The sequence below is a fragment of the Chaetomium tenue genome (genome assembly GCF_020726465.1).
Source record: "Chaetomium tenue strain MPI-SDFR-AT-0079 chromosome Unknown F5144scaffold_3, whole genome shotgun sequence".
NCBI lineage: Eukaryota > Fungi > Ascomycota > Sordariomycetes > Sordariales > Chaetomiaceae > Chaetomium > Chaetomium tenue.
In genome coordinates, this window is record NW_027117331.1 from 4414102 (window position 1) to 4434931 (window position 20830).

The 20830-nt window shown below is 56.8% G+C and overlaps 4 protein-coding genes and 1 non-coding gene across 5 annotated transcripts; 2 read left to right on the plus strand and 3 right to left on the minus strand.

Moving 5' to 3' along the window:
* Positions 1-603: 603 nt before the first annotated feature.
* Positions 604-9428, minus strand: F5144DRAFT_487196 (uncharacterized protein; the record flags this gene model as incomplete). Its single annotated transcript, XM_066785594.1, has 3 exons — positions 604-5227; positions 5279-6426; positions 6477-9428. 3 exons carry the CDS (start codon positions 9426-9428, stop codon positions 604-606), a joined length of 8724 nt encoding a protein of 2907 aa, XP_066645496.1.
* A 3300-nt stretch (positions 9429-12728) lies between these two features.
* F5144DRAFT_487713 (uncharacterized protein) lies at positions 12729-14516 on the plus strand (the record flags this gene model as incomplete). The annotated part of the gene is made up of 8 exons (XM_066785624.1): positions 12729-12894; positions 12963-13062; positions 13354-13489; positions 13551-13609; positions 13816-13898; positions 14055-14137; positions 14224-14296; positions 14386-14516. 8 exons carry the CDS (start codon positions 12729-12731, stop codon positions 14514-14516), a joined length of 831 nt encoding a protein of 276 aa, XP_066645497.1.
* Positions 14517-15194: 678 nt separating this feature from the next.
* F5144DRAFT_209150 (Metallo-dependent phosphatase-like protein) lies at positions 15195-16982 on the plus strand. The gene is made up of 3 exons (XM_066783003.1): positions 15195-15458; positions 15512-15696; positions 15757-16982. The coding sequence occupies exons 1-3, from the start codon at positions 15376-15378 to the stop codon at positions 16899-16901; spliced, it is 1413 nt and encodes a 470-aa protein (XP_066645498.1). The 5' UTR covers positions 15195-15375; the 3' UTR covers positions 16902-16982.
* Positions 16983-17184: 202 nt separating this feature from the next.
* On the minus strand, positions 17185-17270 carry F5144DRAFT_t75. The gene has a single exon. It is a non-coding gene; the product is annotated as a tRNA-Gly (tRNA).
* A 458-nt stretch (positions 17271-17728) lies between these two features.
* F5144DRAFT_647232 (armadillo-type protein) lies at positions 17729-20825 on the minus strand (the record flags this gene model as incomplete). The annotated part of the gene is made up of 4 exons (XM_066792910.1): positions 17729-18002; positions 18056-20215; positions 20333-20707; positions 20769-20825. 4 exons carry the CDS (start codon positions 20823-20825, stop codon positions 17976-17978), a joined length of 2619 nt encoding a protein of 872 aa, XP_066645499.1. The 3' UTR covers positions 17729-17975.
* Between the last annotated feature and the right edge of the window lie 5 nt (positions 20826-20830).

Genomic DNA, 20830 nt, shown 5'->3' on the forward strand with positions numbered 1-20830 from the left:
ATGAAATCAGTTACATCATTGCCTGTTGCTTCAACAAGCAGTAGTGATTCCGTGGCACGTCTTTCATATGCGCCTCCCGTGCTCCCCAAACCCCGATAGTCGAGCCGCGAAACCATGCAAGAATACGCAGCCGATGCATTCTACTCGTAGCACTGATAGGTTTTGCAAAACAAGGCCATCTGTGTGTACACGCTTGACAAGTCTCATCACCTGGACCGTTGACATGATGATGGGTAGGTCCCGTCAAAGGATACCGGGTCTGTAGAAAGAGGTCACCGAGTCACGTATGTATGTACATCCGGTACCAATAGGAATTTTTGTCGTGGATAACAGAAAACATTAAAACCAATATCCCAGCTCCTCTCGTATCAGTAAACGCCGTGCTGAAAACGGTATCATCAAAACGTCCCAGCCCAGGTATGTACAAGCAACAATAAAACCTCACAGCTAACAAGTCCCAAAATGCCAACATTGAACGCCCTCCAAAAATCACTTTCTAAATCCACCCCCAACTCACATCCAAAACAACATCCAAAACAACATTCACTCATCACAATCATCACACCCACCCACCCCGCAACCAAAACATCAACCCTCAACCCCCTAACCCCTCCTCCCCGGCGTCCCGGGACTCGAAATCGCCGACACCGGCCCCGCACTCGCCGGCGTGCCCCCCTGCCCATACCCACCCCCACCATGCCCCTGCTGCTGATACGAATGCATGCCACTGACATTCCTTCCCGCACTGCCCGGCGTAAGCGTAACCGCACTCAGCGGACTGACCAGATCGTCCATCGCCTCCTGCTGCCCACCCGACACACCACCACCACTCCCGGCGGCGCCACTCCCAGCCGCAGCTCTCAACCCCGTCCCCCCCGGCGGCGGCAGCACGACGCGCATATTCACGGGCGCCTTGCCGACATACGCGGCAGCGATATTCCCCGGCAGCGGGCCGAGGGTATCCCGATCGCGATCGCGATCCGTACCGCGCGTGCCCGTATCCTTGGGCGCGTCACGCTCGAGGTCAGTATTCTTGATCTCCGTCCGTGTGGGCGCGCTGCCGGGGGCGGCGTTCATCATCATGATGTTGGCGTTGCCGGCGTGGCCGCCGCTTAGGCTCATGGCCATGGCCAGGGTCATCTCGGTGCTGGCGTTGGTGCTGCTGGCGCTGCTGCCCTCGGTCATGCTGTCGGGCTCGCCGGAGAGGAAGATGCCGATGCCGTGGGCCTGCGGGGGTGTGGTGTGGCTTTGGCTTTGGCGGAAGACGGGGGGTTGGTTGGTGCCGCGCGTGTTGTTGTTGCTGCTGCTGCTGTAGTCGTCGTAGGGTGGCTCGGCTTCTTCGGCGATGGGGTCGAAGGCGGGGAGGCTGGGGAGCTGGGGTGCGGCGTTGGGGACGGTTAGGCCCGGGCTGGAGCCGCTTGGGATTTTGGGGGTGCTGCGTGGGGTGATGACGCCTGGCATGTTGGGGCTGGGGATTACTCGGGGAGAGAGGGGAGGGAGGTCGGCGACCATGGCGGAGGCGAGGCCGATGGCGACGGGGGAGGTCGGGGTCGGTGGCGGTTGGAAGTTGGCGGGGTGTTTGATGACGGCAGCCGTGACATTATTGTTGTTGGTTGGCGGGGAGGTAGTTCGGGCGACAGTGCTGGCAAAGCGGCGAAGGCGGCTACCGAATGAGGGAGATGGCGCTCCAGCGTTCATGCTCGGTCTCCTCTTGTGGCCCTGACCCGCTGGTCCGGTACCGCCGCTTCTTTTGTCTACTTCCTTCTCCTTTTCCTTCTCCTTACTCTTTTGTGCCTCCTTGGTGGGCTGGGGTTTGAGCTTGGAGGCGATAAGCTCAAACTGTTTTAGCATGGTTGGGTTCTCGACGATCTCTTCCATGGCAATTTGAAGGTTGGCGTCGGCCCCCGGCAGGTTGACCCGGGGAAGCTCGGCGTTCAGACGCCGCATGATCTGAGATGCCGGAATGAGACTTCCCCACAGATCAAAGAATGCCGCGTTGTGGATTTGTGCCTCGGGCACGCCAAGCGCACTGGGGTTGAGGATTGAAGTCCAAGTGTCCCGAATAACCATCTGGACGGCCTCCACCTGCTCCTTGCTCAGAGTGTTCATGATGCTGTCCGTCTCCGGGTCCTCGCTCGCGGTAGGCTTAGGCGGCAGCGGAATCCTCTTCACCATGCTCCGGTACTGATAGCCGCACGGGATAACGGGCTGAGTGATGCTGACGCTGGTTAGGAGGCTGATGGTCGAACACAACATGCGGAGTGCGTGTTCAGCAAACTTTTCGGTAAGACGGTCGGCGCAGAACGAGATGGAGATTTCGACACGGTTTGTCGGGCGCACAAGAGACTTCACAAACAAGTCGGGCATGTCCTGGGCCTTGGACTCGTGGATGGTGAACTTGCAGGAGGCGGCGCCAAGGTGGAATGACTTGGGCTCCGACGGGTTGATGGCGGTGTCTTCGTACTGGTGCTGCACTAATGTGCTGAATCGAGTCCAGTACGGCCAGGGCGTGCATTTCTCCACGATGGCCAACGATCCGAGATTCTCAAACGGGATGCCCGACATGCGTTGTGCATGGATGTACTGCAGCAAGTTCAACGGCGTCAGCGGAGTATCCGGGAACTGAACTCGGACGGGCGTAGCGTTGATGGTAGGCCCCATTACGCCGGCGACGGAATGGCCTCCAGGAAGCCTGACATGGCGGCCGTCGATGAGCTCCCCGAAGACGACGTCGGAAGATGCTGAGAGATTCGCAATGACCATGGCCCAAGCGGCCTTGAGGACCGTCTCGAAGGATATCCCAAGGCTGGAGAGTGAGCCCAGCGACAGCGCGGGGTTTCGAACCGTCTGGATGTTGGTGGACATGTCGTAAGGCTGCACATGGGCGACAACCTGGGTTACCTGAGAACCCTCGAGCAAGGCGCGCCAGTATTCTTCGGCCCCGTGGGAATTGGCGGTTTGTGCGTTCCGCATAAAGTCGCAGAAGGTCGGCCGGCGAGGTGGCTTTTGAGAGCCGTCGTACAACCTCTTGAGGTCCTTGACCAGCAATGCAACGGATAGATCATCGTATTGCGCCTTGGACAGCCGCAAGATGAGGATTGACTGCTTGCTGCCGTCCAGAAACATGAACTTGGTGACCGGGTTCTCGAACCCGACGGCCGTGCTTTGGTCCTTCTTAATCACCTTGTCCAGCATGTTGGCCAGCCGCCATGTCGGGCAGTAGTGTCGCCGAAACTCGATGCCGCTGGACTTGATGACCGCCTGATACACCCGGCGGTTGTGAGGGACAAATGCCGTGCGTAGGATCGGGTGTATCGTTGCCAGCGTCTTGCAAGCCTCCTCCAGCTTCTTCGAGTCAACAGCCCCGGTGAAATTGAAGATGAGATAGTTGATGTTCGTGCGTCCCCGAAGCATGCCGGTCTCAATGTACCGAATCTGTGCCGAGGAGGCCTCGGCTGCGTCGGCAATGACGCTTGCATCGACACCCACCCCCGGGGCAATTACCTTCTCGATGAAGACCTCCTTGATCGCGTTCGGGTTCAGCGGCACCGGTGACGGGGAGGTGGTTGGAGGAGGAGCAGGAGAGGCCTCTTGCATAATCTGTGGCGAGTCCACGGTGACAATGGCCTGACTGAGCTCTGTCAACGTCGCATTGCGAAGCACGTCGGCGATAGAGAGAGCAATATCCTGTTGCTTGCACACCGCGACCAACTGTGCGGCTACGATATCGTCTCCGCCGACACTGAAAAAGCTGTCCACGGCCGAGATCTTGGCCTCCTCGACACCCAGGACCCGTGCCCAGATAGCCCTCATCTTCTCCTCGCCTTGTGTCAACGGCAACGGTTTGAGATGCTGGAAGCTAGGTTTATTCGGCACGCTGGCCAAGCCCACAAGATCCTCCTTGGTTAGGCTGGCGATCATCTTCTGCAGCCGTCGGCGGTTGACCTTGAGTGAAGGGGTGATGGGAAGGTGTTTGACCGGGACAAAAGCCGAAGGGATCATGGACGGCGGTAACGTGTTTTTCAGCCCCATTGTAACTAGTTGCTTCGCCAGTGCAAGCTGCTCCCTGGTTGTTGAACTCAGTGATGTGAGGATCTCATCGCTGCCGAAACGGTCGCCGAGCTCGATGAAAGCGGTGAGAATGGTGTCGTTCTTCGCCGGCCCCCGAAATATGACGGTCTCGACAACAACATCAACTCCTTGTCCGAGACAACGGCGCAGGTACTGCTCGATCTCCGTGAGGTTGAGAACTTTACCATCCTTGTCGATGTCGTCCCGCTTGCTCGAGATGAATTCCATAAGTCCCTTCTCGGTGTACCGCGCACGATGTCCGGTCTTCAGATACCGTGCTTTGCCCGCAGAAGCAGGTCCGAGCGGTGACAAGGGGGTCATGGTCGACTCCCGGTTGGGATACGAGAATCCCAGTGTCGGGCCCTCGACCACCAATTCCCCGACCGCCCCGACCGGCACGCGTTTCTTGTGGTCTTCCGGGTTGACGATCAGGAAATTTCCGGCGAAAGGCCGCCCGATACTCTTCAGATGCTGAGGGCCGAGCGCCTCGAGGAAAGCGATACCCAAGGGGCATACATCTTGCGATCCATACGCCAGGACAACGTTTGCTTTCCCGTGCCAAATGTTGTACGTGTCGTCGTCGAGCCCCCTAGTACGGAAGCAAACGACTTTGAGAGACGGCAGAAGCGTTGGGTCCACCTTTCTAGACAGGAGTGGTGTCATGTAAGACCAGTTGACTTGCATCCTGTTGGCGGCAGCGCTGAAGTCTTGCAGCCTCTCCGCCGCGGAAGGCACACAGACGCAGCCGCCGTACGCGAGTGTGGTGAAGATCTCCGTGATGCAGATGTCGACGTTGAACGATGAGAGCTGCATCACGCGGCTAAGGGGCGATATCCGTGCGGCCGGCCCTTGCCCCATGAGAGACGTGGATAATGCTGCGTGGCTGAAGGTCACTCCCCGGGCATCGGTCGACGATATCGGCACAAAGAGGATGCAGGCTGGATCACTTGGGGCGGCCATCGAAGTTAGCGGCCCTTCGCCTCGCGGCAGGACGTTCATCAAGTCGTCGGTCAAGACGACCACCCGGTCAAAGAGATTGCTGAGAACTGGGGCGGCAAGTTCCGATGAGATCGCGATCCTGGAATTGAGGCGCTCAAAGATGGGTTGGATCATGCCAAGCTCCAGCGAGTCGACCGGGACGAACGCGGCACCAGACCTAAAAGGTTAGTAAGTTGAGGGAGGCGTGCCGTGGATTCAGGGCACTCACTTCAGCACAGCGACCATGGCCACGGGCGCGAGTTTGCACTTGTCCATCACGACTGGCACAACAGAGTGGGGGCCGACACCGGCGTCGACGAGATGATGGGCGAGCCTGGTCGCCTCCTCTTCAAGCTGGAGGTAGGTAAGGGAGCCGTCCCATGAGCAAATGGCTTGCGATGACGGCTGTATGGTGGCCTGCCGTGAAACCAAGTCATGGACCACATTCTGCGCCTGCTCCTCCACCTCAGGCGGCGACTCAGCCTCCCAGGCGAGTATCTGGGCGAAATCCCTGTCACTAAACAGGTCAACCAGGCCGACAGAGGTACTGGGGGACGCCAAGATAGCGCGGATGGCTCTGCCAAAGGTATTCGCCACGTTGACAGACTGCTCCGGAGACATCACGCGTTGCCCAATGTCTACTGTCAGCTTTCCGGCTGTGAAGCGTGTGTTGACCACGATGTCCACGTCAAAGGTCTGCTGCAACGAGATGGGTTTGAGCTCGGAAGTCGTCCGCGTGGTGAATTTGCTGTTCAGCCCCGCTGGCTCTTCGGTGAATGTCAAACAGGAATTAAAAAGGCGATCTCCGCCCTTCATCCCCATGCCATGCTGTAACTCGGCCAATGTGAAGTGCTGATGGGGGAGACAGGTGAGGAGTTGTTCTTCGACCATCTGCAGCGCTGCAGCCACTGGACTGTACGTCGCCAATTCGTATGCACACGCTATGGTGTTCGAAAAGGAGCCCACGGCATGCCTCATTCCCAATATTGAGTCGTCCCGGCCCACTGTCTGGAAACCGAAGCAGACCTGGTTGGAGCCGGTAAAGCACCGCAGGATGAGGCCCCATGCTAGCCGGAGAATTGCATCGACTGTCGTCTTCTGTGTGCGGGTAAATCCGGATAGCTGGTACGAGGTGATGTCAAGTTCAACACACGTGTTTACAAACCCGAGTTCGCCGGGGAGTATGGTGAGGCGGGGGAAAAGGCAAGGGGGGACGCCTGCCAGCTTCTCGCGCCAAAAGACGAGGCTGCCTTCTTGCCGGGCGGTCTTCAGGAAGTAAAGATAATGCGGGTACGAGAACTGGTCGGCCTCGGTAATGGCCCGTTCTGTGGCATAAGCTCGACGCAAGTCGTGGAGAAGGACGTGGATGCTCAGGGACTACCACATGTCAGCTAGATAAACACCCGGAAAGCCGGATCGGAACCCACATCGCATAGTGCTGTACTAATATCTAACTTCACGAGTGTCCTGGTAGGGGCCTTGCAGACAGTGAGCCTGTGCAGCGGCTTGCTTTCCGTTGGCCGCAAGTTCGGCAGGTTGCTGAGCTCATACACAGGGTCCTCGGCGGGGGCTGTGTCGATGAACAACATCTCGGGTGAGGTCCGGCGGAGGATGACCTTGTCCCAAAGGCCCGTCTCGGTGACACTCTCGGTGAAGATGGTCCTCAGTGCCGCATGCCTCATGGTGACCTGCTGCCACGCGGTGCATATCCTTGAGATGTCAATGGGATCACCAGTTGGGGACGCAAACTCGTAGATGGCGTGTAGGTAGCACGCGTCCGGCCGCTGCGCCTGGCTGATCAAAATGCTTTGCTGGACGGCGGTAACTGGGTAAATTGTCTCGACATCTCGGACGCTGGCGAGCTTGAGAGTGGCGACGCGATCTTTGTTGAACTTGTCGAGGCCCTCGTATGTCACATCGAGGTGGGGAACGTCTGCTTGAGTCAGCTCTTGTGGGTGATACCTGAGCTTGCCGATAGCCTCGAAGAGGAGATGCTCGTAATTCTGAACCCATTGGGTGATCCGGGCCTGGTCCTTGGAGAAGCGGTTGTAGAGAAATTTGACCTTGGCACTCCCCTGGTCAACCATGGCGCTGACCTCAAATAACGCAACCCGGCCCACGTTTGCCCCAATGTCCGATGTCCTTGACGCGAGAGTTCGGCCGGGGATCGGAAGTTGCTCCATCACTCCATTGTCACGCTCCAGATGCTGTAACGAGCCCGCATAGCTGAAGATGATCTCGAACGGCCAGTCTTTTGCTGCCAAATCCTCCTTATCATAGTGATAAAATCTGGAGGCGAAGTACTGGGCACCGCGCGCTGGGATCGACCGCCGAGTGTCCTTGAGGTGACGTAACACCTTGATGAAGTCGTCCGAGATATCTATTTTGAGGCTGACCGGGCAGAGCGATGTGAACCAGCCGACAGTCTCGGAGATGTCGAGATCCGGATTCCACGGGTCTCTACCATGCTCCTGATTCCATACGGCGGGCACCGGTCTGTCGTGAAAGGTCTGAGCAAAGGAGAGCATGAGGGCGGCCAGGTAGACGTCAACAGAGTCGGTTTTGAAGACCTGGTTGCACGAGCTTTGAAGAATGGTGGTAAGTTCCTGGCTCAGCGAGAAGCTGGCCTCGGCCGCATCTCCGTACGTATTCGGCGTGTCCTGGAGGCCCCAGTAGGCATAATCACCTGGCTGAAGGGCGAAGGGGAGGAGGTCCTGAGGGTTTGGGCCCAGTGCCTCTGCTTTTTGGAGGTCCACCCACTTGTGAAAAGGCATGGACCTTTGCGACAGCAAGCTGCCGTTTTCCAAGAGTTCGTCGAGGTCGTGAATTATGGTGCGCCAGGAGGGGAGGTCAACAGCAAGGTGGTGCGCAGCGACATACACTAACTGTTGCCCATCATTAGTAGTAAGGTAGTCAACCGCGAAGATCGGCCCGGTCTCGACGTTGATCGACATTTGCGTGCGTTCGATGATGTCTTCCAGCTCGCGCTCAGATCGGATTGAGGTGTGGCTCAATGTGTAGGAGCCGGTGATCTCGGGAAGGACTCTTTGTACCCAGCCATTCAAGCCCCGGCCAAAGCGAGACCTGAGCATGGGGTGATGGGCGACAACAGCCTCGATGGCGGCCGATATGTCCTCAAAAGAGAAGAGTTTCTTGAGCCGCAAGAGCAGGCTCTGGTTGAAACGGTAGCTCCCGTCAAGCGCCGGTCTCCGCCTCAAATCGCCGCCCATGCCAGTTTGGAAGTACAGATGCTGCATCGGCGAAAGATCGAAGCAGTCAGACGTTTCCTCGTCCCATTTATGCGCCAGGCCGCCCCGAGACGCGGCAATAGCGGCGAGTTCGGAAAGCGTCATAGACCCAAGAGCATCGGACGGATTTATGTAAATGGACTCGTGTTTACACCTGGCGGCGAGCTCCATGGCGGTCATCTCGTCGCCGCCGAGCTGGGAGAAGGAGAAGTTCACGCCAATCTGGCCCTGGGGGACATCCAAGACCTTGCTAACCAGCCTCTGTATTGACTTTTCCATGCCCGATTCTGGATTTTGTAACGTCTCCTGGTGTTCCAAGCTCAGGGCTTGGTGGTAAACATCCTCGTTGATGTTCTGGGCCCAGGTTCGCAACCGCCGCATGTCGACATCGCCGGCCTCGGTAAGGGGCATTGCGTCCAAAACGATCCAGATATCCGGGATGGCTTCGGGTGTGAGGGCTGCCTCGGCGGCACGTTTGAGGCGGGCGACTTGGGTACCGGCGAATAGAGCGTGTGACTGGGGAATGAGGTTGACCGCGCTCGGGTTTTCCTGTGTTGTTTGCGTGCTCGCCAGCGTGAGCAGGGCAACAAACTTCCCATCAAGCAGTCCCGCCTTCGGTCGTATTCCCGCTATCCTCCCAACCTCTGGCTGTGACCCTAGTGCATGCTCAATGTCTGTCCTCTGCCTGGGATCCGCGTCCAAACGGGTCAGGCTCGATTTTCGGAGGTGCCCATCTTTCGGCTCGGGCATTATCGACATGCGGCTTGCTCGGTGGATCTCTAGCGGTGCGATCATGACGGGCTCGGGGGCGTCGGGTTCGGAGCGCGAGTGTGGGTTTTGTGGCGCGCAGGGCGTGATGCATGTTTGCAGCTCGGCGAGGGTCGAACAGCGCAGGATATCTTTGACCTTGACGTCCATTCCAGCAACCATGCAAGTCTTCCTCAGCGCGACAGCATGCTGCTCGTTTCCTCCCAAGTCCCTAAACGAATGGTGTACCTGGGCTACGCCTGTGCTCAGACCGAGGACCTGGGTGATCAGAACCAACAAGCGCGCCTCGGTAGTCTCGTCTTCCAACAGTAACCAGGATGTTGAAGCATCCATGTGCGGGGCAGGTACTGGGGCAGCGGCCATCGCGGCAGCGGGCGCCCTGAAAAAAAGCAAGCCGTAACTAATACACTAAAAAAGAAATAAACCACCAACAGCAACTGCGAACGCCGGATGGGTATCTCGAACAAAGGAGAGCGAAGCTGGAGGTTTTCAGGCGCCGGGCCGCATGGCGCAGCAGCAGCAACACCTGCAACGAGCGGCGGTTGTTGGCGCACACACAGCAAGTTTCGAGGTCGGGCTGCACATGGATAGGCCCTAGTTCCGGGTTTCGGGACGGAGCGTTGGGGGGAACCGGAGGATTGGCGCGCTGTTGGGAATGCAAAGGCGCCAAAAAAGCGAACAAAAAGTCTCGGGACTGCGGGGGGGTTACCTGGTGTGAGTGTGAATCTCTGAAAGGAGTGGCCGAACATGAGGTGTAATCCCCACAGTTCGGCCGACTCGCACAGTCGCAGCCTGGCGGATGCGGATGCGTGTTGCGTCTGAACTCGACAACCGCGCCGCCCCGACAAGCTTGGCAACGACACCGAAGCTTCAATTCAGCGCCGGCCAGCCCTTGCATGGCCCCCCGTCGTCAGAAACGGTGAGCCAATCGAAGGGTTGCAAGGCCAAGCTCAGCCCCGTGCCCGCAGAACACCCTGGTTCAAGACTGGCTGATCGCCCGATCTGGCCTGGCTGCCGAGTAAAACGCGGGCGCAAGATGGAAGGTGCAAGATGGAGGTGCGTCAGAGCCCACAAGGAACGGGATGATTGAAGTGGCAACCTGGAATTTCTGTTTGAAGTCGCCAAAAATGGAGATGGGATAAACTGGCTAGCAGCAAAATTCGGCCCCCACCGTGACCAGGGAAAGTGGGACGACTCAGCGAGCCAAACTCCAAAGACCTTGCCCATAAGGTAACTAAAAAATTGAGGACAAGAAACCGCACCCTTTAAACAACAACGAAAACCAGGATCGGGCTGTCGGTTTTGTGACAAGGGCGAAAACGAGAACCCAATTAACCTCCAAATTGCTGACTCAGCAGAGCTTGTGGTCCGTGGTCACGCATTGAAGACGTTATTAGAAGTCAGAACGGCCGGGAATGCATGGGATGAAGCGCTCGGCCCGACGTAGGGTTGTGGCTTGTCCGGCCTGTGCTCAAAGCATCACCCGCTGCGCAATCATTCATCAACATCCATCCAACCCCGCGGCAACTGCACCTCATTATGCCAGAGCTGCCTGATGCCACATCGGCCGTGGTGAGGCCGTCAGGGAGCCCGAGCAGCTCGAGCAGCTCAGTAAATCTAAGGTACCCATCACCTTTGTACTGCGGCATTCTTGATCCGGCAAACATCAATAGGACAGCTAACCTCCGCACTCTCAGACAAATTGACAATTTTCTCTTCATTGAGCGGCCCATGCGGGATTGGGACAGCGGCATGAATGGACTCTGTAAGTGTGTAAATGGGATGAGCAACCTCATAAAGGGGCAGGTACCAAAAAGGGGTGGAGGGCTAGCTCACGGCATGCGATGCCTTCATCTCGGCATGAATCTTGGTTCTTGAGCAACCAGACCTCGCGTGGTTGTTGGTTGCTGATGTAAAACCACTCATGAAACAGATTGTGATGCAAGACAAAGTCCTCCCCCGTGCGCCCTTGCCTCGTTAGTGTCCGCTGGGTACATGTAGGCCATGGATGAGATGATGGAGCAACTTATTGGTAATGAAGGGATATCAAATCCGCCTTGGCAAGGTCATCATCGTCTATGGATCGCGCATCGCAAACAGCCAGAGGGTAGTCCCTGACCGGACCCTTCAGCGGACGCCAGAGACTGTAGTCACCAGGTTAGACCCACCCCTCTGGTCATTCCGGCAACTCTACTTGTTTCATGATTTGGCGCCTACGCAGCAAAAGCTGGTCTGCTTCTCCTGGGAGGTGACATCGGATTCTAGTGTCCATGGCCTCCGGAGTCTGGTCTACAACGGTCCACTCTAGCGCACCCAACCATCAACAAGTAACACATTCCTGCTCAATCAATCTCCGCGTACATCGCGTTTCCTGGCTCTGCAAACTTCCCTCACTTCAATCGACCCTCCCCGAGGACCCGACCCCGGCACCAGCCACCGCGCTGACACAACCAATCTCACCTCCTTGTTCCACCCACCAATTCCGACATACCTCGTTGGTCGGTCGAAATATCGACAGCCTTCAAAACATCGACAACCAAGACCTTGTTGGTCGGTCGAAACATCGACAACCAATACCTTATTGGTCGGTCGAAACATCGACAGCCTTGGAAACATCGACAATTATCGAAACATCGACAACCAATACCTTATTGGTCGTCGAAACATCGACAACCAAAACCTTGCGTGTTACCAAGGCACGACGGTCGCAATGCTGAGCTGAATGAGCTGCCTCCTCACGAACCTCATTTCCAAGAATATGAAAGCCGAGAAGAGCCTCTCGGCTCTGCACAGTCTGCAGACTGCTGCCACTCCACCTCCTGTTCAGGTGGTCGAAATTGAGGAAAGGTTTTATCAACTGGGTCCAACCTCCAAGGTACCCCAGACCCCGAGTTTGCTTTCATCAATCCCAAATTTCAAGTTTCATCGCATCCTAACTAACTGTGACGGTAATAGTATACATTCGACCACAACTACGTGGAACCCACGGTAATGCTACCTGTCATTGTCCTTCCGTTTGTGCCGGATGGGCAAGTCAGTGAGGTCGCACTCGCTGGCCATATTCGCCGCTTTGCTGAGGAGGATGATGTCTTCTGCCGTGGATTTGTCGCGACTGTGGTCGTGCAACAAAGCGAAGAGACACCTACACCGTCTCGGATTTGCGAGTCGATAGTACTTGGGAAAGATCGTCTTCCACTCATTCGAATGTGCATCAAGAAGGCAAAGGCGCTGCCCGCTGGGCCTTACTTCTTACGAGATAGTGAGCTCCGAGAAGCCTGGAGACTATTCCCCGATGAAGTCGATGCGTTTGTCGCTCCTCTCCAACCTACGGTATCAGACAATGGGACGTAAGCTTTGCCCGACATTTGTATTATAACAACGTTTACTAAGGCATTGATCAACAGGTTCTCGCTCCTACAGGTCTCTGGGACCTTTGGTCCTCCTCTTGTGGTTGCCGTCCCTTCCCGGCTCTACTTTACGAAGAGTTCAACCAAGCCGCTTAACGGTATGCGAATTGCCGTTAAGGATAATTTTGATATCAAAGGCATCCACACCGTCGTATCCAACAAGTCATTCCTCAAGTTTCGCGCACCAGCTACCGAAACATCGCCGGTCCTAAGAGACCTGCTAGTGAAAGGCGCAGTCTTGGTCGGTAAAGTGAAAATGACAGCCTTCGCTGACCGCGAGTACCCGCCTTCGGATTGGATTGATTACCACTGTCCCTTCAATCCGAGGGGCGACGGCTACTTGGTGCCTGAGGGCAGTAGTTCTGGGAGCGCAGCTGCTGTTGCTGCGTACGACTGGTTGGATGCGAGTCTCGGCACTGATAGTCAGTCCGACCATTTTCCTCACTCGGTTGGTAGCTTGACACCGAATAGATGCTGACATCACGTATAGCGAGCGCCAGCATCAGGGCTCCAGCAGCTGCCCAGGGTATCTTCGGTCTTCGCACTTCCCATGGAGCCATCTCAACCGAGGGGGTTGTCCCTCTTGTTCCGTAAGTTCTTTTACAATATGAGTGTTGGTATTCGTTAGCTAAATAATTCGCTACCTAGCCGCTTCGATGTTGTTGGGTTCATGGCCCGCGATATCCGCCAAATGCAGCACCTGGGGGCAGAGCTGCTATCGAACCAGGCTCCAGCCCCAACTATCACCAAGGTTGGTAACAAGAAAGCCACCATTTCCCCTCACAGTCTGTACAATGAATGAGTTGCTGATCTCAACAGTTCCCCAAAAAGCTGATATACAACCCTGATTGGCTGGAAAGCCCGGACCTCCCACATGTCAGGGACATGCTTGAGGAGTTCGTTGCCAAGCTGGAGAAGTTCCTGGGTGTTAACAAGACTATAGTTAACGTTGAGAAGGAGTGGACAGAAGACGATCCCCTGGGGACCGGTAAAACGTTCGAGGAGGAGTTCTTGCGTGTGCGTATACCTTTTATCTAGGTATGGGGATGGATTTGTGATACTTGCTAACATTATTTAGACATACGAGCGAATCCACGGCCCAGCCAGTTACGAATACCAGTCGAAGTGGGCGGAGGAGTATGCTGAAAAATTTGGAAAGGCCCCTTACCTCCCTCCCGCGATCAAGAACAGATGGTAAGAGGCCTTAGTTCTTTTCCTTTCCTTTTTTTTCCCTTTCTTTTCTTTTCCTTTCTTTTATTTTCTTTTCTGATCTTTGCTTTTTTCTTTTTTTCTTCTTTTTTTCTTTTTTTTTCTTTGCTTTATCCTAACGGAATACTCTCAAGCCCTACGTCAAGACAATCACCGCCGAAGAGGTTGCGGGCGCGTGGAACCAGGTGGACGCATATAAAAAGTGGTTCCAGTCGAAGTATCTATCGGTGGATGAAGAGACGGTGTCTACTGCCATTATGGTAGACCGCTGGACGTGGAAGCTGAGTTACCGTGACACCCTGAAAGAGTAAGACTAATCATCACGATATGTTACCAATACTTTCATGTACTGATCCACCCCGTACTAAAACAGGACTCCGAATGCGGGCCGGGACTACGGGTTTGGCCAAGAATTCAGCCCGAGCTTCGCAGAACTGCCGGAGCTCGTCATCTGCAGTAAGTTACTTTGCTTGATAACACGTTGCTTTCATAAGCTATTTACCTGGGGAAGCATAGAGGCTGACATATGATCAGTTGGGCAGTACCGCTACGAGTCCGCCATCTCCCAGACCACCGAATACGCCCCCGTGGCAGCTTCCATCATCGGTGCCAAAGGTAAGAGACGCCTCTTCTTCTCTCCCCAACCCCCATCCCGACCAAAGGCACAAAAGCGCCACGGCTCTTTGGAACTGATACCCCTTCAGGCTCGGACCGAATGCTTCTCAAGTTGGCCGAGGAGTTCCTCGCCTTTTCTGGCATTCCAGGCACCGTCCTTACCGGGAGGACGCCGTTTGCAGCGGAGGACAGCCGCCTGCCTCCCGGTTGGAAGTTGTAGGTCCGTTATCATGTTGAAGATCATGGCTATCCTTTCTTCCGGTGAAGTTGTGCTTTGGTAGCACCAATCTATAAAAAGAAAGTTGCTGAGCGTCCCGCAGCTCGGCAGTTTGAGCCAACCCGCCAAGTGCCCCGCAGTGCCCCGCAGTGTCCCGCCCTTTTTTTTTTTTTTTTTTTTTTTTCCCGAGAAGCTGGCAGTCTCATCAGCCACGGCGGGTCAAAGTAAGCTCCCGGAGCCCGATGTGATCCTAAATGCAACACCGGGAAACTAAGGCACGACGTCGGAGCACTTGCTGCTCTCGGCCCTCTAGCTCGAAGCTGGAGGGTTCAAAATATCTTGGTGGGGCAGAAACCCGACCCCTGCTAGGTACCTTAGGTAGTCTAGGAATCCCAGGCCTCGCAGCTTTTCGTCCTCAACCACATGCTATTGACATCAACACATTCGGGCTATTTGGCGATATGATGGAGTCCAGGAGAGAACACGCATCCGGGCCCTGATTCAGGGCCAGGCTCCTGCTTTCTTCGGTCGAGGGCATCATTATTCCCAGAGGCGGGTTAACCCCGACGCCTAGCATTGTTTCTTCCAGGCCACGTGCGCCAGGAACGCCGAATATTTGGACGGTTTCTGACACGGACCTGCCAGTCGCGCAGGAATTCGCAACTGCTCGATTTATGACCCGACACAGTTCTTCTCTCGCCAATCCAACGGTAATTCTTGAAAATTGTCGACACTATTGTTCTCACGCAATGGGACCTTCCGTGATTTGGGCTTCTTGTGTTGAGCGGTCGAGATCTTGAGTAAATATTGCAGCTTGAAAGTCACAGTTGACTCCGGTCAATCAAGCAACGGTCTCCTCGCCATGCAAGCCCTGCAATCCAACACGCCCGCGCGAGTCCCCAAAACAACAAGAAAACGCGAAATGTGGCTGCGCATGGGTTACGTGTTAGTAAACAAAACACACAGTGCCATGACCTTGGTGCTCATCCAACTTACAGCACATTTGCCGTCACGGCTCTGTTGACTGTGGTTTTTGCTCTATCAAAACCATCAGCGAAGCCCGACCTTAATTACCAGCGCCAGTTGCCGGGAACACAAAGGCACAAGGGCCTCAGCCCGCTCAGATTCCGCGCAGATGGCACGTTCCACATCTCCATCTTTGAGGACCTCCACTTTGGAGAAAGTGAGTCGCATGTCATGCGTTTAATGGGCGCACTATTCTGACCTCGGCCTCAATTCCAAGACGCGTGGGATGCATGGGGCCCAGAGCAAGACCTGCAATCCGTCAAGGTCATCAACACCGTGCTAGATTCCGAGCCCGACATCGACCTCGTCGTGCTTAACGGGGACCTCATCACCGGCGACAACACCTTCCTCGAAAACAGCACCGACTATGTCGACCAGATCGTCCGCCCCTTCGCCGAGCGCGGCCTAAACTGGGCATCCACCTACGGCAACCACGACAACCACTTCAACATCTCAGGCGCGCACATCCTCGCCCGCGAGAAACGCTGGGCCAACTCCCGCACCACGCAAATGGTCCCCTCCCCCGACGGCGACGACGTGGGCATATCCAACTACTACCTGCCCGTCTATCCAGCCGACTGCACCCCCTCCGACCCCCCCTCACCACTCCCCCCCTGCGCACCCAAACTCCTCCTCTGGTTCTTCGACAGCCGCGGCGGCTTCCGCTACCAGCAACGCAACACCACCACCAACGCCCTCATCCCCCTCCCCAACTGGGTCGACGCCCGCGTCGTCAACTGGTTCCGCCAAACCACCACCACCCTCACCCACACCCACGCCCACAACACCCCCACTATCCCCGCCCTCGCCTTCGTACACATCCCCCCCTCCGCCTCGCGCACCCTCCAAGCCCGCGGCATCCACCCGCACCGGCAGCCGGGGCTCGACGACGACGGGCCGCTGGCGCGGCAAGCACAGGGGTGGTGCGCAGACGGGACGCCCGACGACGGCAACGGGGGATGCGAGTATGGCGGGCAGGATGCGCTGTTTCTGGAGGTGCTGGCGGAGGCGCCGGGGGTGTTGGCGCTGTTTTCGGGGCATGATCATGGCGAGACGTGGTGTGCGCGGTGGGAGGGTGGGGAGGAAGAGGGGAAGGGGAAGGGGGGTGAGGGTGGGAAAGGGTTGGATTTGTGCTTTGGGCAGCACTCGGGGTATGGGGGGTATGGGAGATGGATTCGCGGGGCGAGGCAGGTGGTTGTGTCGTTGGAGGGGCTGGCGGAGCGGGTGGTGGAGACGTATATCCGCTTGGAGTCGGGCGAGACGGTGGGCGCGGTCACGCTGAACTCGACATATGGGCAGAATTGGTATCCCGCGACTCCGAATGACAAGACTAGGCTGCCAACGAGTGGTGAGGAGGAGTGAACGGGGGGTTGAAGAGATGTTCGTGCCTCAAATGGGGTAATTAGTAACGTTCCGAGTCACGGGAATAATGTTTGTCGCTTAAATCCATCTTCCAGGAATACATCGCTATCGGATACATCCGACTGAGGGGGACACTCCAAGTCGTAAAGGTCAGTTGGGCCATTATTGGAAAAGCATGGTTGTGTCCTCGGAGGCGGTCCTGGGGAGTCCACTCAAAAGTCCGAAGCCAAAAAGGGAAAGAGCTGGAAGCTCATGCGGGATGGAGAAAAAGAAAAAAAAGGTGTGCGCAATCCGGGATTCGAACCCGGGTCACTCGCTATTCCAAGAGAAGATGGGAAGCGAGAATTCTAACCACTGAACTAACCGCGCTGGGCTAATTTGAGTTGCGAAAGGTACGCAGTAGGGGGTTAGACATGGCCGTTAACGTTCGTTCGGTCGGCGCTCCTTTCGAAAGACTCGAGTTCGAAGCTATGGTTAAATAATTGTGAGTAGCGGCGGCTGGGAACTGTTGGTAATGGATTGTCCTTGTGGAGTGGGATTCATCGCGACTTCGTTGTGTCCGCTGCAAACCGCCCCTGTTTTCCGAAGGCCCACGGATCCGAGCCCCGGACACGGCGGGGCGAAGACACAGTCTCGTGCCGGCGACATCACAGCAGCCAGGAAACAACGTCCCATGCATCAGAAGAGGAGAACACTTGATTCAGTGCGAGGTAAGTCATCCATAGTCTAACATGCATGCCCGGCGCATCCTGCCGACATCAATAAACACCATCCCAACACAATCGCCATAAAATGTGGTCCAACCCCCGAATTACTCCCGCAGATACCCTCGCTACCAAAAAGGGCTGCAAGCCATGCACATAAGATCAGGACAGGTATGACCTGGGTATGATTCCCGCCTAAACCAACGCCTTCGAAATGCAGGACGATGATGCGAACCAAAACGCGTCGGTAAGGAATCGGAATCACCCGGCAACGGCCGAGTCAGTCGGCCTTCCGCGGAGGCAACATCCCCCCGACCGAGACCCCTCCTTCGATAGCGGGGGGAATATCGTTGTCAGTGGCATGGCTATGCTACTGCCGCGCGTTGGCTTGCTTTGCCTAGTATCGAGGTTAGCAACGAGTCAGAAGTGGGGAGGGTCGGAGGAACAAACCTTCATGAGCTCAATCCGTGCCTTGAGCTGGCTCGTCACCTCAGCCGCTCGCTTCCAACTCTCCATACCAGATGTCGGCGCGTTAGGGTTGGTGGGTGTCTCTCGGCCGCCCATCCGGCTGTCAGACCTACTGCCAGCACGGTCGTTATAGCTGTTGTACCCCGTGTCTGCAGCCCTGGGTTCCTTCTCTTCCATGCTAACCTCCCTCCTGAACCCCCTTGCCGGGCTACCACGGCCGCTGCTCGCATTGCTGCCGGTATACCTAAGATCCGGGCTAAGCTTGGTGCGCGGGGGAGGCATGCCCTCTCCGTTCTCCTTCTCGTCGCTGAAGGTGCTCGCTATGCTCATGCGGCTTCGGTTGGTGTTGGATGCATCGCGGTAGATGTCGTCGTGAGTCGGGCTCATGGTCCTGAAGCCCAGGTCGCTGGGTGAACCGGGGCTCCCCGAACCGTTGAGGGCCTCAGCCTTATTCAAGGCCCGCTTAAGCCGGTCGAGTTCGCGCCGCAGTCGGTCGTTGGTCTGCTCTGCCGCGTCAGCGTCGCTGCGGGCCCTGACGAGTTGGGTCTCCTTCGCCTTGATGGAGAGCACGTCTCGCGTGTGGTCCTCGATGAGGCCGGCGTTCTGGTTCTTAAGCTCTTGGATTTCGGACATCAACTTGGAACGGTCGTGCCGCGCGTCTTCCAGCGCCTTCAGCAACCGCTCGTTCGCGTCGCGAAGTTCCTCAAGCTCTGCACGCTCAATCGCTGTGAAACCCGACGCGGGTGTTGGGGATGGGGGAGCAGCGGGTATCGAAGGCGCCGCGGGTTTGGCGAGGGAGCGGCCGGCAAGGCCCCCACGGCCAAGGCCCAAGCGTGAGGCGGGCTTTGCAGGTGGAGGTGAAACGGGCTCCTCCTCCTCCTCTTCCAACGGAGGGGGTGACGGGGCTGGGGCTGGCCGCCGTGGTGAAGCGGCGCCAGGAGCACCCAGGGTTCGCTTTTGGGGGGCTTTGAGACCACCGAGGGCACCAGGCTTCGGCATGCCCAGCTTGCTCACTGGACGAGACGCAGCGGCAGGCGGAGGCGGTTCCGAGGGTGCAGCCGCGGGAGCAGGCTTTTTCGCACCGGCAGGGCCCTTCTTCAAACCCCCTGGCGCTTTCTTGGGACCTCCGGCAGGAGGCGCACGAGCGGCAGGCGGCGGCGGCTTTGGCTTCTCCTTTGCCTTGACCTCGGCGGTCTCGCAGAATTCCTTGACTTTTGTTTTGCGGATCTCGTCAAGCCCCTCCAAGTGCGGGTTCATGGCCCGGTCGCCGATGATCTTCATGATAGTCCCGAGGATTTCGGCACCACCAGAACGGAGTCCCTCGCTCGACTCTGAAAGGAGCTTCTTGGCCGACTCGACGATCCCTGTGATCTCTTGTTTGCTGGGGACATCCCGTGTTGTCCTCAGACACCGCACAAGGAACTTCATCGTCCCCTCCTTCACCTGGGGGTTCTTGTGCACAAGGTTTGCTGTGATGTCCTCGAGACAGTCGGTGAGATTTGTCGACAGAAACACGGCGTCCAAGGCGGCACCGAGGGCGTCAGCCACCGTTTGTTTCTTTTCCTTCAGCCTCTCGATGATGGGCAGCATCACCGTCGCGCGGTATTTGGCGTAAGCTTTCCGCAGACCCTTGGCGAGGAACTCGATGCACATGGCTGCTTGCGTGACGACTGCAACGTTGGCGTCCTTCATGCACTTGGCCAGACAACGGTTGACCTCGTGAAAGTCGGCATCCTTGATTCTCGGGACGTTGACGATGGCGTTCAGGGCTTCGACTGCGTCCTTCCTTTCCTTCCATTTCGATGAGGCAAGATTGTCGAAGAAGTCCTTCGGAATCTTGCTGATGACGTCCTGCGGCTCGGCGAGATCGAACGCGTCCACCTCACCTGCCTCCTCAGCTTCCCCGCCATCTTCCTCATACTCATCATCCGCACCGCCGACCGGAGCACGCTCTTTCTCCGCTTGTTGTGACCTCAAAAGACGCTCTTGTTTGGGCATGCCCTCGGCCTTGACCTTCTCGAATTGCGCCTCAAGATCGGCTTGCTGAGTCGGCTTCAGATCGTTCCAGAACATGGGTTTCATCGCATCGCGGAGCCATCGGTAAAATTCGACGGCCAGGTTCGTCGCTTCAGCTCGGACATTCTTGTCTGCATGACCAAAGGCTTTGGGCAGGATCTTGAGCACGGGTTTTGGGTCTGCGACTTTGCACCCGTAATTGTGGTATATTTGTGTCAAGGACGCGAGGGCCGCTGCGATGACCTTGGGTTGCTTGCTCGAGAGGACCGGGAGGATTTCTTCGATTACCGGCCCGGGAACATCGACTTCGATGAAGAGGAGCAAGGCCTCCAGCGCGGAAGCTTTGGTGGCAGCTCTGGTGGAGGACAGGCACTTTTCGGCGATTGGTGTAACGGCGTGCTGCCGGGCTCGGAGCGCCCCATCGCGACCGCCAAACTTGAGAAATGCGCAAAGTGCATTCAGTCCTTCTTGTTGTGCTGCAACATTAGAATCGGCCGCTGCCGACTTCCACAGGCTCGGATCCTGCGTAAATGGCCGAAACACCGGATCGTCCTCGTCGGGGGTCTTCTCAAACAACTGTGCCGCCGCTTCGTATGCCGCCTTTCGGGTTTTCCACACCTGTAGTACAGAAGAACGAGACGTCAGTGGGGTCCCGCACAATATGCAAGCGCAAGCATACCTTGTGCACCCAGCGGTCGGTGAGGGGCAAGGAACTATAGTCCTCTTCTTCGGCCATGTTGG